At 41.0% G+C, this 14,203-nt stretch overlaps 1 protein-coding gene across 8 annotated transcripts in view; it reads right to left on the bottom strand.

Annotated features, from left to right (window-relative positions):
- LOC101274335 (S-adenosyl-L-methionine-dependent tRNA 4-demethylwyosine synthase TYW1) overlaps window positions 1-14,203 on the bottom strand; it is a 451,923-nt gene that overhangs the window by 129,234 nt on the left and 308,486 nt on the right. For all 8 annotated transcript variants that reach the window (XM_049699574.1, XM_049699573.1, XM_033426289.2 and 5 more), the window contains one exon: window positions 3,471-3,648. In XM_049699574.1, coding sequence (XP_049555531.1) covers window positions 3,471-3,648 — 178 coding nt within the window. The remainder of the gene's footprint in view (window positions 1-3,470; window positions 3,649-14,203) is intronic.

The raw sequence follows: 14,203 nt of genomic DNA, 5'->3' as shown, positions 1-14,203 counted from the left end.
TGACTTGCTTTAGCCAAGGAGAAGTGAGCAAACATGACACAAGCAGAGGCTTGAACGATGCCTGTGTGTTGGAGTTTATCCTTTCTTGCTGTTCACTGAAACCCTGCCACCACGTGGTCAACTTCAGACTTGCTGGAGGATAAGAGGCTACACGAATAGAGGTCCAGTTGTCCCAGGCAAGGCCATCATAAACCAGCCATCCCAGCATATCTGCCAACTGACTAGACACATGAACAACACTGAGACCAGCAAAGCCAGCCAAGATGAAAAGACCTCCCAGCCGATTCACAGAATTACAAGCTAAATGAATCGTTGCTAGTTTGACTGACTCAGTTTTAAGGCAAGTGGTTACAGCAAAAGATAACTGATACATGCTACAGTGTATCATATATCAGTTTTACGCCGATCAAAAATACCATTACAGGGGCTTCCCTGGTGGCGCAGTGGTTAAGAATCAGCCTGCCAATGCTGGGGACACGGGTTTGAGCCCTGGTCTGGGAAGATCCCACATGCCGCGGAGCAACTAAGCCCGTGCGCCACAGCTACCGAGCCTGAGCTCTAGAGCCCGCGAGCCTGTGTGCCACAACTGCTGAAGCCCACGCACTCTAGAGCCCATACTCCACAGCAAGACAAGCCACCGCAACAAGAAGCCCGCACACCACAACAAAGAGTAGCTCCCACTCGCCACAACTAGAGAAAGCCTGCACGCAGCAACGAAGACCCAACACAGCCAAAAATAAAAATAAAATTAATTAATTAAATTTTAAAAAATACCATTATAAAGGCACTTGCTTTTGTGGAACTAAGAAGGCTTTTTCTCAAGAGAAAGGGGGTTTTTTGTGTGCAATCACCACCAGATCTATCATTAACATTAAGTGTCTTACACATTCTTGTCACTTTTATTAATTAGCCTCTACGTCAACAAACAAAAACATAAAGCTACCTAGAATGCAAAAGCTTTCTCATTTGCCTAAGGTGTCTGCTTCTATCTTCAACAAATCCTCGAGGACCACTCACTGTGAAAACTCCCTTCAGTGAACTGTCAGCAAAGAGCCATATGCTTTAGAGCTGGAGGGGAGACTGAGATCCTTTTAAAGCAAAGTTAAGCATCCTGAAAAGGCCACTAGCCTGAATGTAATGCTTGCATGTCGGTCAAGGGAAGGCTAGTTGACAAAGTCAGGATCTTCTTCAAAAGATACCAAGAGTATGGGTTAGGCACTGTAGTAATTTAGAAATTTGTTATTAAAAAAAATAATTAGTACACAGCCAACCACCCAGAGAACATTATTACTTCCTAGTGTATGCTCAAAGATAAAATGGTTGCAAGAGGTTCATCTAACAGCTGATTTGAATGAGCAAAGTGCATCAACATTAGAGGTTAACTTCCAAAATTCACGATCTCCGTGCTATATTAGTAAATCTACAGCCTTGTTTTTCTGTAGGACACCAGAGACAATTGGTATTTAGAGTCCTCCTAATTCACGGAAATAAAACAATATTATCTGCACCTAGGAAATTTCTCTTTCCATTTTCTCTTGGACCACTTTCAAGTACATATCTTATTTAATTCTCTATCATTTTCCTCAATCCATGATGGCATTCACAAAGAATACCACGTATTATCAAACAATGAATCACCCTCTCTGGTTATTAGCTTACATGCCACTCCTGGAACATTCAATTCTTTTTAGGCATTACAGTAGGCCCTCTGTATCTGAGGGTTCCACAACCATGGATTCAACCAACTACAAATCAAAAATATTCTAGGGAAAAAAAATTCCAAAAAGTTCCCCAAGGCAAACCTTGAATCTGCCATGTGCCAGCAGCTATTTACAGAGCATTTACAATGTATCGGGTATTATAAATAATTTAGAGATGATTTAAAGTGTATGAGAGGATATGCGTGGGTTATATGTAAACACTATACCATTTTATAAAAGGAACTTGAGCATCAGTGGGGTTTGGTATTTGCAGGGAGTCCTGGAACCAGTCCTCCTCAGATACCAGGGACGACTGCATGTCTTAAATTTGGGATAGACTCCTTTTTTCTATACACACGTGTGTGTGTGTGTGTGTGTGTGTGTGTGTGTGTGTGTGTGTGTGTGTGTGTGTGTGTGTGTGTATCCCAACACCACTCTATCTGAACCCCGCCCTCATGAGCCATTTGAAAAGTCAAAGATCTTAACATAAAAATTTAAAAAAAGGAATAGTAACCCTATGCAAAATGTACACACTGACTTTTTAAAAACCTTTCCCTTTTAACTTTTTATACAACTTCAAAAAGTAATATTTTAGCTATCTTTGTGACAATGTTACTGATTTTCACTTTACTGCCTGGTAACTAATAATTTTAATCAACTCTTTGATTTCCTATGATGCTAAATTCTAAACCAAGCACCTACAGTGTGCCAGGAATTATACTAGTGGCATAAAGATAAATAAGCAGGGGTCACTGGCCCAGGGACTCACAGTCTAATGAAGAAGGCACAAGTAAATAACAACCAAGTAAAAGTTAATGTTTTTGGTACTGTAATATGTGTATAGTTCAAGTATAATGCAAAATCAGGTCATTTCCAGGTCCCAGGAGATGGTCATCTCTACCTGGAGAGCCCTCCAAGTCATCCAAACCAACCGCATCATCTTACCTCCTAAACCCGCTTCTTCCTCACACGATCCCCCGACTGTTACAGGGCCCCACAGTCCTAGCAATCAACATGGCTGGAACTTTCCGAGTCACCAGTGAAGTCCTCTTCTGTGCAGGGCTCACAGAGCCATACAAACAGTATGCCAAGCTTATCATGCCTCAGTGATACCTTTTTTAAGACTCCTCATTCTGTCTTACTTTCATCCTTTTAACTCTTACCTAGACAAACGTATAATCTGCTATCCAGTTTCCTGCTTCTTGGCTCACCCACTTTATACCGTGCTGGCAGACTACTCTGCAGAAAGCAAGCTCTTTCTAAAGAACAGCATTTGAAGTCATCTGCAACCTTGTCCCAACCTTTCCAACCTGGGTTCCAGCTGCCAGTCTCTTTCGCACACTCTGTGGTCCTAATCAACTATATTTACATAATGGTATCCCAAATACCCCAACTCTGTAACTTTCTCGGACAGTTCTTATTAAAAATCCACAGTTTCCTATCTCCCCAAGTACCCATCCCAGCCATACTTTAAGATCCAAATTTAATGAAGCCTTTTCTGAGAAGTTTTACCCTGCTTCTCTCATCTAAAAAAAAAATTGCTTTCTCTTTTGAATTCCCCCAGCAATTTATTTGTGCCTCTATTTCTTAAACTAATGTTATCTTCCCCGATAGAATGGATTTTTAAAAGCAGGAGCTCTGTCCCCTCAAAGCCAACATTTGTATGTACTTAGTAATCAGTAAGTCCTTTCTGAATATATTAATGCCTGTTAGTTTTACTTTTCAAACACAGAGTCAAGCAGCAGTATCTTAACAAGCTGGACCACTCACCTGATTTCCGCAGGGAACTGTGCATTTGTGACCAGGAAACTGGAGATTTTTCGCTCGTGGAGTAGCTTCAAAAACCTGTTGATTTCTGGGTACATGATGGGTTCTCCCACAAGGGATAATGCACAGTGCTTTACTGTCATTCCTTCCTCAAAGCGTTCCTCTCTGACACCTGGCACTCCTGGAGAACATGGTGGAAAGGAACAAGCTCAATAAGGCACAGATAGAGGACATCACTTTTATTTTTCTTAATTAAAAATTTAAAAATTTTTCTTAATGGTTCTTTGATTTTAGAGGGCAAAATTACTTTTGATACCAACCAAATACTACAAAACAAGAGCCTGGGGGCGGGGGGCAACCCTAACATTATTAAACCAGAAAAAAAAACCCTAGAATTATTATATCAGCAATCTCATCCTTCCTTTTAGTATTAATTAAACTACATCAATACAAGCAGGCAAAACTAACTTTGTTATTGGCTAATTATTTGGAACACAGAATGTATTACTTTCCATAATCTGCTTAGCTCTGCATTCTTTCATGTTGGTCTAAGACAATGAACTCAGTATATAGCTGCATAAGGAAAGCCTCTCCTATACCAATCATTGCCGCCTTCATTCCTCAGGTATTTTGAATTGAGAAACGAAACGCAGTCGGTCCAAAAGAAGAGAGGAGAGAAAAAGAAGCCTGCAGTTCTCACCTTTGGCTTCATATTGGAATCACCTGGAGAGTATCGTAAACTACAGCAGCCTAGGTCCACTGCCAAAGATTCTGTTTAACTGGAGTGAATGCAAGCCAGAGTAACGGGAGCTTTAAAAGTTCCTCAGGTGATTCTAATGTGCAGCCAAAGTGAAAAACCACTGCATAAACCAGAAGCCCCCAAACTTATATGCCAACTAGAATCACCTTGGAACTGTCAACGTTCCAAATTCCAGGCCACAGCACAGACCAATGAAATCACCATCTTTGGGGGAGGGGCAGGGGCATCAGGAGCTTTTTGAAGCTCCCCAGGTGATCCCAATATGTTTGGGGATCCACTGCCACACTGCCACACACCATTGGTTCTCGACCCTAGTTAGACATTGAGAAATAACCCAAAGAACTTTAAAAAATCCCAGTGTCCAGGCAGTATCCCAAGCCAATTAAATCGCAACCTCTAGGGACGAGCGCCTGAGACATCCGTATTTTTTAAATGCTCCCCATGTGATTAGAGTGGACAGGATGGGTTAAGCAGCACTGCTCTAGACTCGATGTACTGTAGGAAAGCATGCATTAAAAAAAAAAAAAAAATAGAAAGCATGCTTGAAAGTCCCTCAATCTAACACACAGTTTGAAAGACTTGGAAATTGCTTAAAAAGGCAAATAAAAATATATCTCCTTTACTTCAGATATTTCTATCCATTACGCTAGTTTCTTTTTGAAGAACACATTCTCTCTAAAGGATACAGATTCCTCACCGAGATTGGAGGTAGGAGGAAACACGTTCATATTCCCTCTCAGTCATTTATGAGCCGTCTCTGAAAAGTAGTTTTCTTGACTGTAAGCAGTACTTAGCCCAAAGAATGTTTCTTAGAATTAAATGAGATAATGGGGCTTCCCTGGTGGCGCAGTGGTTGAGAGTCCGCCTACCGATTCAGGGGACATGGGTTCGTGTCCCCGTCCGGGAAGATCCCACATGCCGCGGAGCGGCTGGACCCGTGAGCCATGGCCGCTGAGCCTGCGCGTCCGGAGCCTGTGCTCCGCAACGGGAGAGGCCACGGCAGTGAGAGGCCCGCGTACCGCAAAAAAAAAAAAAAAAAAAAATGAGATAATGCATGGAAAAGCTTTAGAAGACGGCCTAGCACACACAAAAAAACATTCATTAAGGAGTTTTTCTTCTCATCACCTTTACCCTGGTTTCTTAAAATGATTAAATCCCAGTCACTATCACCTTAAAGAACAACAACAACAAATCTGGAGAAAATGAAGTTAGCTCTCACTGCTTGCTTGTGCTTTAGTTTCCAGGAAGTGACTTTATTTTACACACACACACAGGCACACACACACAATCTACTTGGAAATAAGCAAGGGCAAGTAAATACCCAAGACATCAAACCAACATAATGCCTGCTAAACTCAGAACAATCTAAAAGTGGCAGCTTTTATCTTCTTTTATGACTACCTAACTGCAATTCTAAGAATGTATTTCATGTCAGTATTTGGGGGATGAATAATTTTTTAAGTTATTGAAATCTAATATCTTAAGTGAATCAAGGTTTTAAATGAAACTTGATCCGTAACGCAGTCTGTGTTACCAAGACAACTCAGCATTAAGTATAAAATTTCCTTTTTGTTAAAAAAAAAAAATCAGTAACTTTAATCTCGCTGGGAGATGAGTAGAAGGGCAGATTTAATCAGAACTGCAAAATTAACCTAAAACTCAGAAAGCAGAATGACTGAGCAGTGGCCGGGCCCTAACCACTGGAAGTCAGACACACCAGGTCCAAATTCTTGCTCTACCACTAGGCTGGTCTGTCTCCTGGGTCAAGCCACTCACCCCCTCTACACCCATTCCCTAATCTATAAGATAGGAATTTCACATGCACACAGTTATAAGAATTCAACGAAATAAGCCACATGAAATAACAGGTCTGGTACCAGGCCCAGCACATAAGCATTCAAAAAAATCTTATTTTTATTATAGTAATTATTTCATGAATTGAAATAGAAATTCAATTATTTCCATTATTTTAAATAAAATGGTAATTCCATTCAATTCAACATACAGTTGACCCTTGAACAACAAGGGCTAGAACTGTGCAGGCCCACATATATGTGGATTTTTATATATATGTGTGTGTGTATATGTATATACACACACACACACACAGGAAAATTTTTTGGAGATTTGTGACAATTTGAAAAAACTAGCAGATGCCCCCCACAGCACAGAAATATCCAGAAAATTTAAGAAAAACCTAGGTATATCACGAATGCATAAAATATATGTAGATACTTGTCTATTTTATCACTTACTACCATAAAATACACATAAATTTTTTTTTTTTTTGGCCAGCCACACGGCATGCAGGATCTTCCCCGACCAGGGATGAACCTTGGGAGCTCGGAGTCTTAACCACTGGACCGCCAGGGAAGTCCCAAATACACATAAATTTTTAAAAAGTTAAAATGTATCAAAACGTACTCACACAAACACTTAAGGACCACACATAGCACCATTCCCAGTGCAGAGAAATGTAAACAAACGTAAAGTTGCAGTATTAAATCATAACTGCACAAAATTAACCGTAGTACCGACTGTATCTCAGTAATAATTTCCTAGGATCTCCTGTTGCTACCACACTGAGCGCAAGTGTTGCAAAGTATCTGCTTGAAACGCCACGCCACGTGAGGCTCATCATCTCCACGTGAGCAGTTCATCTCTCCAGTCAATTGCAAATTGCAGTAAAAGGCAATCTCTGGCAGTTCTCTGGTAGTTTTCATCATGTTTGTGCAATACTATGAACCTTGAAATAACACCATAGGACCCACACGATGTGCCATTAGTGATGCTGTAAGTGCTCCCAAGAAGCAGAGAAAAATCATCACATGACAAGAAGAGGGTGAATGGCTTGATATGTACCGCAGATTCAGATCTGCAGCTGCCGTTGGCTGCCACTTCAAGATAAATGAGTCCAGTGTAAGGACCATTGTTAAAAAAAAAGAAAAGGAAATTCATGAAGCTGTCGCTGCAGCTACACGAGCAGGCGTGAAAACCTTGCGCTTTTTGCAAAACGCCTTTGTATCTCATATTGAAAATGCAGCTTTTATGTGGGTGCAGGATTGTTATAAAAAAGGCATACCTATAGATGAATATGAGTCAAAAGGCAAAATCATTATATGACAACTTAAAGCAAAAGGAAGGTGAAGGATCTAAAGCTCGAGAATGTAATGCCAGTAAAGGATGGTTTGATGATTTTAGAAAGAGGCTTGGTTTTTAACATGTCAAGGTAACAGGAGAAGCAGCTTCTGCCAACCAAGAGGCAGCAAAGGAATTCCCAGCAAAGAAAATCATTAAGAAAGGATATCTGCCGGAAAGGGTTTTTAATGTAGTCAAAACTGCTCTATTCTGGGGTGCCAAAAAAAGCCTCAAAGGACATTTATTAGTAAGGAAGAGAAGCCAGCACCAGGATTTAAGGCAGGAAGGGGTAGGCTAACTCTACCGTTCTGTGCAAATGCAGTAGGGTTTACAATCACGACTGCCCTTCTCTATAAAGCTGCTAACCCCTGAGCCTTGGAGGGAAAAGATAAAAACCAGCTGCCAGGCTTTTGGTTGTACAGAAAGAAGGCCTGGACAATGAGAACACTTTTTCTGGACTGATTCCATGGATGCTTTGTCCCTGAAGTCAGGAAGTACCTTGCTGGTAAGGGACTGTCTTTTAAAGATCGTTTGATATTGGACAATGCCCCTGGCCATCCAGACCCCATGAGTTCAACACCAAAGGCGTCAAAGTGGTCTCCTTGCCCCCACACACAACATCTCTAATTCAGCCTCTAGATCAGGGGGTCAGAAGGACCTTTAAGGCTCATTACACATGGTAGTCTACGGAAAGGACTGTCAGATCCCTGACAGACAGAACATTAGGAAAGTCTGAAAGGGTTACACCACTGAAGATGCCATCCTTGTTCTAGAAAAATGTGTGAAAGCCATCAAGCCAAAAACAATAAATTCCTGCTACAGAAAACTGTGTCTATTTGTTGGGCATGACTTCACAGGATTTACAACAGAGCCAATCAAGGAAATCACGAAAGGGATTGTGGATACAGTTAACAACAACAACAAAAAAAAAGGTGGGGCTTCAAGATATGGGTCTTGGAGAAATTCAAGAGCTAGCAGACACCACACCAGTGGAGCGAACAGAAGATGACTGCATGGAGATGAGCGCTTCCTAACCAGTGCCAGACGACGAGGAAGAAGACAGAGAAGAAGCAGTGCCACAAGCCAATGGACACGAGGCAATCTCAGAAGCGTTCGATTATTCAAGACTGCTTTTGACTTCTTTTACGACATGGACCCTCCTCCTATGATACGGGCACCAAGACTAAAGCAAGTGGTGGAAGAAGGACTGGTACCATATAGAAACACTTTTAGAGAAATGAAAAAGCAAAAAAGTCAGACAGAAATTGCTATGTATTTACATAAAGTCACACTGACTGTGCCTGCCTGCCTCTCCTGCCTTCCCTCCCCCACCCGAGACAGCAGGGAGATGCTGACATGTCCATGGAATCTGAGTAACATGGATGGCCACGGCAGGGTTTTGAGAAGGGTGGCCTAAGAAGGGTGGATCACATTGGGTGCTATGTTGAGAACAGAGGGGCAAGCAGAGAGGCTAACCTGCCACAGGGATATTACATAATCTAAGCAAGAAATGATGGTGGCTTGGACCAAGGTGGTGGCAGTGGAGGTGGCAAGAAGGGCTTATCAGCTGGGCCTATTTCAAAGGTATAGTCAAAAGCTCTATTTTGAAGGTACGTTTGAAGGATTTTCTAATGGATTGGATGTAGGTTATGAGAAACAGGTGTCAATGATTTCTATAAAGTTTTTGGACTAAGCAAGAGTCACCATCAATTGAGACAAGTTGGCGGTAAGAAAGCCTTAGGGGTAACATGGGGGTAACAAGTATTGGGGGGGGTGGAGGTAGATACCATGTGTTCAACTTTGGACACGTGAAGTTTAATATGTCTGTTAGATAGCTGAATGTGTGTCCAACATTCAAGTTTGGATTCTGGGAGAAAGGCCTATGTGGAAATAAACATTTTTGCGAAATGGATGGTATTTCTATCCAAGGGCCCGAAGCAGATTACCAAGGCAAAAAAGGCAGTTAGAGAAGAGGACCAAGGACTTAAGTCTACGCAATCACATATCTGAGGAAAGAAGAGGGACCAACAAAGGACGTTACCAGGGAAGAATGAGGAAAACTTACAGGCAAAGAGATCAACTGCTATCTTCTCAGAGAGCTACAGCTAATAAATATCAGACACCTACGAAAACAAACAAAAACCAAGACCAAGAAAAAGCCTGTGGGTAAGGCTTTAAAAGAATAATTCTGGGATTTTAAAATATCCTAATTTTCTCAAAAGTAAGGCACTGAGAATATGTAAAACCTTGGTTCTCTCCTTCAAGAAGCACATTTCTATTTCATGCTCACTGTCAGAGGCGATTACAGTGCTCCTCCAAAAACAAGGCCCTCAGGGACTCAACCTCATGCTGTCTTTCACTGTCCTCAAAGAAATATGTCAGAAAATAAGACATCCTCCAAATTTCTAATGGAAAGCAGTCCTGGGGCCGGAGGACAGCCCAGGCAACAGCAGACACTACATTTCAGTAGCAAATCTATAGGGATATTTCCCACTGTGTGTCTGTCTGTCTCTCTGTCTCTCTCTCTCTCTCTCTCACTCACACACACAGAGCCTGTTCACTTCATGTTTCCCTAAACCTTATCCCTTTCACCTCTAAACTCTGCTTTGGTTTTGTTTTGTTGTTGTTGTTTTTGTTTTTCGGTTTGGAGGTTTTTATTGTTGTTGTCGTTGTTAGTTTTCTTTGTTTTTGTTTTTTCTTAAGCAAGTTTTGTGACATTTCTCAGCCTGAACAGCGTCCTGATCCTGAATACTCACTGCAGTCATCATATTAACTAGGAAGCACTCCTTACCTCACTGAAAGATGCCAAAGCAAAAACTTAAGATTCCAGAATTTTTATCCTAAGGTCATAGCAATAAGCTGAATAACCCAGAAATAAAAATGATATAAGGTTCGGGCTTCCCTGGTGGTGCAGTGGTTAGGAATCTGCCTGCCAACACAGGCGACATGGGTTCAAACCCTGGTCCGGGAAGATCCCACATGCTGCGGAGCAACTAGGCCCGTGCACCACAACTACTGAGCCTGCGCTCTCAACCCCGTGAGCCACAACTACTGACCCCGCGTGCCACAACTACTGAACCCCACGTGCCTAGAGCCGGTGCTCCGCAACAAGAGAAGCCACCACGATGAGAAGCCTGCGCACCACAACGAAGAGTAGCTCCCACTAACCACAGCTAGAGAAAGACCACACGCAGCAATGAAGACGCAACACAGCCAAAAATAAATAATTTTTTTAAAAAATGATATAAGGTTCAATGTAGAGTATTCCTATTCCTTTGGGGGTTGATTAACCCCCCCCTCTATTCTGAATACTTTCTTATGCCTTTTTTTAAATTGAGGTATAATTGATATGTGTGAGTATTCCTCTTTCTAAAGATTGGACCAATCAGAAATAAAACATTTTCTTCTTTCTTCTCAAATAACAATATAGCTCCTGGCCAAAGATGTTCCTAAGAACCCCTCCTGGCTGAAAGTCATATATAATATATCTTTGATACAGCCACTTCTACTATGATGTTTATTTCATAAATAAACTTCGGAAAACAATTAGCAGGCGGTGTTCTCTTCCCCGCCTCCCCGACATTCCTTTTGGATGTATACTTCAGCACACCTCGTTCCTGAGGACCATCTGTTGGAGACCCTTTATTTTTCGCATTACTTCACTTCTAGCTTAAACTATAGATTAAAACATCTAGCGACAAATGATGTCACCTTCACATTTGCACCTTCAGCACCGAGGACTTTCCTCACAGAGAGGGTTCACTCACTTGATGTCAGCTGAACTGATGGGAAGCTGAGCTAAAGAAACCTGAACTCCATTCTCTGAAAACTATTTCTCCCTGCCATGGTGGTATTTAGAGGGCGGCAGTGAGCATTTTGAAAAAAGGCCGAGTTGCACTGTAATTCTGACCTACTTGTAATCAATGGAAAGTTAATTTTGCATGCATATAAAGGGGAAAGCTAATAAAAGTCATGGGAAGAAAGCTGCTTTGATGATCAATGAAATAAGTGAAAAGACAGTGATTGCCCTTGGAATTGAGAATAGATGCATGAAAAGGGAATGTTTAAAAGATGAGTATATCTTCAAAGTGTGCTCAAGGCTGGCCACTCAGCTAAAGCTGGACACTCAGAGGCAAAAACAACAGTACGCACAACAAGTCTCATCCTACGCAAAAATACGATCATCAAATGACTGAACCAGACCCATAGGAGAGAGCGGGTGATCATCATGGGCTAGGAAAGCACCCTGTAAAACAGGACTCCAAGCTAGAGTAAGGGAAATTATTAATGAGTGACCTCTAAGGAAAGGCTAAAGTGGAGATACCCAGAAAATGACAAACTAAGAAGGAAATGGAACTAATCATATTGTGGTAATTATTTCACAGCCTGTCTATATATCAAATTGTCATGTTGTACATGACACAATGCTATGTATCAATTGTACCTCAGTAAACCTGGAAGAAAACACAATGCTTACACAATGCTATATGTCAACTGTACCTCAGTAAACCTGGAAGAAACTTACACAATGCTATATGTCAACTGTACCTCAGTAAACCCGGAAGAAAACAGTCATGTTAAAAATAATAATAATTTTATTAGCTGTGATAATGATATTGTGTTGATGAAAAAAATCTAATGTTTAAAAGAGATTCATATTGAAGTTTGAAGGCAAATGTGATACTTGGGATTTGTCTTAGTTACTTCAGCAAAGAAAAAAGGGGAGATAGAGAAGTAAGTATGCCAAAATTTTGACAATTTTTAAATAGGGGAGAAAAGGATATGGGGGTTTATTGTGCCATTCTATTTTGTGTATGCTTGGACATTTTCATAATACGATTTTTTAAGAAGTTTAGATTAAAAAAGAAATCAGGGCTTCCCTGGTGATGCAGTGGTTAAGAATCCACCTGCCAATGCAGGGGACATGGGTTCGAGCCCTGGTCCGGTAAGATTCCACATGCTGTGGAGCAACTAAGCCCACGCGCCACAGCTACTGAGCCTGCGCTCTAAAGCCCTCGTGCCACAACTACTGAAGCCCACGCGCCTAGAGCCCGTGCTCCGCAACAAGAGAAGCCACCGCAGTGAGAAGCCTGCGCACAGCAACGAAGAGTAGCCCCCGCTCACCGCAACTGGAGAAAGCCCGCATGCAGCAAAGAAGACCCAACGCAGCCAAAAATAAATAAATAAAATAAATAAATAATAATTTTAAAAAAAGAAATCAGATCAATTCATGTTATTAGTAAGGAAAAATAACCATGGTATATTAAAGGGTAAAAATAAAGCACTGTAAATTTTAAAAAGGGAATAAATGTGGAACTAGGAAAAAATAATAGACTCTCCACCAGGGGCTGATATGAAATCTAGAGTTAGTTACATTCCTGCATCTTTACCATCCAAAAGTAGGATGTGTGTCAGAGCTGCACCCAGGTGATGGCACTCGGTTCACAAGAGGTAGAGTCACTTGCATTAGTCTCACCATCCTCACCCTGAAGCTGACTATCCAGAAAGGAGGGTGACCTGTTTTATTTATACCCTTAAGGATGAATAAAAGATAGAATATAGAGATTTCACTGATTGCAGGAGGAATTCAGGTTCATTAAAAAAGAAAACTTTAGATTATAACCATTGATAAAGACTGAGTGAAGTTATAAAATCTCACTGCCAAGTTGAATGCCCACAGTAAACAACCATCAATTTGAACACCAGATTACTTACTGCCAAGAGCCAAGAACATAGAAAACATAATACTCTGAGATATTAAAATTCTATCATTTTGCCAAAGTTATAATAAAAAGAAAAAAATTAACATTTTTGTATCGTAGACCACCCCAGTCTTCCAGAAGAACTTTGGATTCTTACAAATTATGTATTTCATCCTTTGGTAACTAGTTTTTTTTTTTTTTCCTTTTCTAATACTATAGTTTCACAGCAGGATTTGCTTTGGTTATGATAGCAATGAGACAGATTTTCAAAAAAGTAATGTCTTGATTAAGCACAGAATAAAGTAAAAAGCATTAACAAATAGTCACCACCATCCAAAAATTGGAAACTAAGGAAGTTCTCATCTTAGTGAAAATATAATGAGAGCTCCTTTATGCCCATGTGCCGACCTGTCTACTGCCCATCACACCTTCAAATATACACCTATTTTCTACTACTACCTTAAAGAAAAACTGCTTTGGTACCCTGAAGAGTGTCAGTGTACAAATATCAACCAGTTCCAATTTGGAAACCGTTCTAGAAAATTTATTGTCGATTATATAAAGACATGATTTGCTGACATGGTAACATTTTGTCAAGTCAATTAATTAAGGTATGCAAAAAGAATCCTTTGTGAGAATTACAAGGGCAAAGTAGATACTCTATCAAAGCTATTTTTAAGGATGAAATGAATGGCAGTTGTTGAATGTTTGGGGATTACCCTCACCCCCTTAGGCATTCTCACCCCTACTCAGGATTCACTTGTTCACAGACATGCTCTTTCTTTCTCCCTGCAATCCTGTATCTGTCCTCCCCCTACAAGACTATATATATATATATATATATGTTTTAAAACCCTTTTGTCTCTTACGCCATGGATACCTAAAGACAAACCATCTGAGATACCTACTGATTAAAGCAAGCACAAGGTGGGATTTCCCTGGTGGTCCAGTGGGTAAGACTCCGCCCTTCCAATGTGGGGGGCGGGGGGAGCCCGGGTTCGATCCCTGGTCGGCGAACTAGATCCCGCATGCATGCTGCAACTAGGAGTCCACATGCCTCAACTAAGAAGTCTGCATGCTGCAACTAAAGATCCTGCGTGCCACAACTAAGACCCAGCGCAGCATAAATAAATAAA

The sequence above is a fragment of the Orcinus orca genome, chromosome 16 (assembly GCF_937001465.1).
Source record: "Orcinus orca chromosome 16, mOrcOrc1.1, whole genome shotgun sequence".
In the NCBI taxonomy this organism is placed as follows: domain Eukaryota; kingdom Metazoa; phylum Chordata; class Mammalia; order Artiodactyla; family Delphinidae; genus Orcinus; species Orcinus orca.
This window is presented reverse-complemented; position numbering and strand designations above follow the sequence as displayed.